This window comes from Morone saxatilis, unplaced genomic scaffold (genome assembly GCF_004916995.1).
Source record: "Morone saxatilis isolate NCDOM2014 unplaced genomic scaffold, NCSU_SB_2.0 Contig1, whole genome shotgun sequence".
Classification (NCBI taxonomy): Eukaryota; Metazoa; Chordata; class Actinopteri; family Moronidae; genus Morone; species Morone saxatilis.
Genome location: NW_023339651.1, coordinates 6,729,316 through 6,732,314, shown reverse-complemented (window position 1 = coordinate 6,732,314; position 2,999 = coordinate 6,729,316). Strand labels below are relative to the sequence as shown.

General features: G+C 44.7%; 1 protein-coding gene across 1 annotated transcript; it reads left to right on the top strand.

Annotated features, from left to right (window-relative positions):
* Nucleotides 1-1,159: 1,159 nt before the first annotated feature.
* Nucleotides 1,160-2,957, top strand: LOC118333595 (homeobox protein Mohawk-like). The gene is made up of 3 exons (XM_035669311.1): nt 1,160-1,183; nt 1,323-1,486; nt 1,616-2,957. The coding sequence occupies exons 1-3, from the start codon at nt 1,160-1,162 to the stop codon at nt 1,821-1,823; spliced, it is 396 nt and encodes a 131-aa protein (XP_035525204.1). The 3' UTR covers nt 1,824-2,957.
* The last annotated feature ends 42 nt before the right edge of the window (nt 2,958-2,999 follow it).

Below are 2,999 nucleotides of genomic sequence, written 5' to 3'. Positions count from 1 at the left end.
ACATTCTCCCCCGTTGTCATAGTAACCCTCCTCTCCCTGCTCACATTACCTAATTCATGCTACCCCTCTCCACCGTGGCCGGAGTGCACATGCTTGCACCTTCACACACACACACACACACACACACACACACATACACAGGGCACTTTGTGTGTATAATCAATACAAATTATATTTTGTGTGTTTCTCGTCTGGGGGCGTTTTTCATTATGGGGAAATCTTACTGCTACAGCATACGATGATGACGATAGAGTACAGTTCGATGGAAGTCCCTTTCCTGTTTCAACATGACAAAGCCATCGCACACAAAGCAAGAAATGGTTTTCCAAGATTGGTGTAAACTGGCTTGCACGTCACCTTTGGGATGAACCAGAACGCCGACTGCAAGCTAGGCATTGCTCAACATCCGTTCTCAACCTCACCAATGCTCTTGTGGCTGATTGGGAGCAAATACCTGCAGCCAGGTGTCAAAATCTTGTGAAATGCCATCACAGACAAGTGGGGGCTTGTTATAACAGCAGATTAATGCCCATGGGTTTTGAATTACATGTTCAGCAACAGGCCTTTTCAATGTTGACTTTGCACAGGTGTTTACTAATCACATTAATGATGATTGCATTTAAAGGTGTGTACAATTTACGAGGATCTATTGGAAAAAAATTGAATATAATATACATAGGTTTTATTGTCATCCTTCAGAGAAACTAAAGCAGCTGAATTGAGTTCAGCCAATATTAATTTTATTCATGCTCACCTGTGCTTTTCCTGTTTTGAAATGTCAAACGAAAAAGCCTATCATACACATATGGGTACGATGTCTGGGTGGTTTAGTCATGATTTGTGTGTGTGTGTGTGTGTGTGTGTGTGTGTATGTGTATGCAGGTGTATCCATTTTATTTGATTTCTTTCTTGCCTCTGTGAGGTCCAGGTAGCTTCAGGCAGTAAGGCGCTGGAGTGCTCTTCGTGTGTGCTGTGCAGCTATCATTTGGAGGCCACAAAGTAAAAGGTGAAAGGTGAAAGGGCCCGATGTTTTCCTTGTTACTGGTTTCCCTGTTCGTTATCCGCTCTTAAAGTCTGCTCCACTGTACAAAACTGCTCTGACCCTTGACCCCTAACTGTAGGGCATGGAGTGCCACGGGCTGAGAATGGCTGCATCGCCATGACAACCAGTAGCAGCCCACAGGTCAAGATTTATGATCGTACTGATGCGCGTAGACACACACTAAGCTCTGCACATGTGCACACACAAATGTAAATCGGTGGTGCAGGGGCTAATGAACTATGGATCTTGAGATTTTTTTCCATTTGGCCAAACATGTAAGCAAGCCCGCTCTGACACACACACATACACACACCTCCTGAGCCTGTACATTGAGCTAGATTTCAATAAATCCTCATTGACCCCAGAGAAGTCTGCAAAATTAACCTTTTTTTTTCCTCTTGTACTTTCAGAAACCACAGACCATGGATCAAGTAAATGTGACAAGTGAGTGGACTTTCTTTTACCTTGCAGCCCGTATCAGACTCTCTGTTTTCATTCATTACAAGTCGAGCCTGACCTCTAACTCTCCGCTCTCTGTTTTGTTCTTTCGTGCGCATGTTTTGTGATGATCAGTGGCAGCGGTGGCGTCGGAGTTGCGCAGAAGGAGAAGGTGAAGGGCAAAGACGAGACGTACTGGAGGGAGATCAACGCCGCCATGGCCTTGACCAACTTGGCGCAGGGGAAGGACAGCGCCTCCGGGACCACCAGCTGCATCATTCAGAAGTCCTCCCATATAGCAGAGATCAAGACTGTTAAAGTGCCGCTGATGCAGAAATATTAGCGCTGACGTCATCCTACCATCTCTATGCAAACCAGCAAACATTCCTGTTTCAGCAAACTCGCTGGAGTCCAAATAAACTCCCCCTGGAGAGAATGAAAAGAGAACTGTTGTTGAAGGAGGGGGGGATGTTTGAGGCGAGGAAGCGTGGAACAAAAAGAGAACTCGCATTCTTATTGGTGTCTGAAAAAGTGCAAAAGAAGCCTTGACCATCATTTTCTTTGCTGGGTTGACGTGAGGCAGACAAGTGTTGATAATAGTTTCACTGCAGTATTTCCTAAAACAAGACACTTTTGTAATGTTAACTTATTTTTGATGAGTCCGATTTTTTTTTATTTCTTCTTTTTTATGCTACGGAAATTTGTATTTTGCCAAAGTGCCTTTGTTATTTAGACGAGTAACTCACCGACTGTCGTCAATGCAAAGTACACATACTGAGGTGCCTGTTGGGAATTTGTGGAGGAATATTTGACTAAGTTTCGAGTCACAGTCACAATTCAGGATTAGTTTTTTTCTGAATGAAAACTCCCCAGCCTGTGCCTTAAGGACTGAATGAGCTCACCATCCGAGGCATTGATTAACTCAAATAGCACACACAGATACACACTCTATTAGAACATACCCAGCAGTATGACATTGTTCTTGTTTTGACTGGAGTCTTAATTTTGACTGTAACTGATGCTGTTTTGTCTCAGCTTCTCCTTGCTGGCGGGCCAACAATAACTGTCGCGTACGTAGATAAAATGCCCGAACGTGAGCAGCAGATCGATAAGCGGCCAGCGATCTCCACCTTGTCCACATCTCGGCCTTGGATTACATTAACCAGCGAAGGATTCCTGTCTTATCTGGGCTTTTAGTTGCTGAAACGTGCACAAACGCTCAGCTGGACCCAGATGAAGTCACGTTCCCCCACGCAAAGACACAGATAGGTCAGATAGATCTTCAGGCGTACATTAAGGTTCAGTACAGTGTCTGTTCAAACAGAAGAATGCCATGACCTAAAAGGGATGTTTTCACTTTGCATTATCAGTGTTTTCTGTGGACAGTGTTGCCTTTTCACGTGTTTGTGTTCAGAACAGGAACAAGATAGTCCGGAGTGAACGAAAAAGAAAAGCCACCACCAGCTGCCCCCCCACCCCCCCCGTTTGATCCTCAGCCCTCTCAGCTGTTTAGCATTAC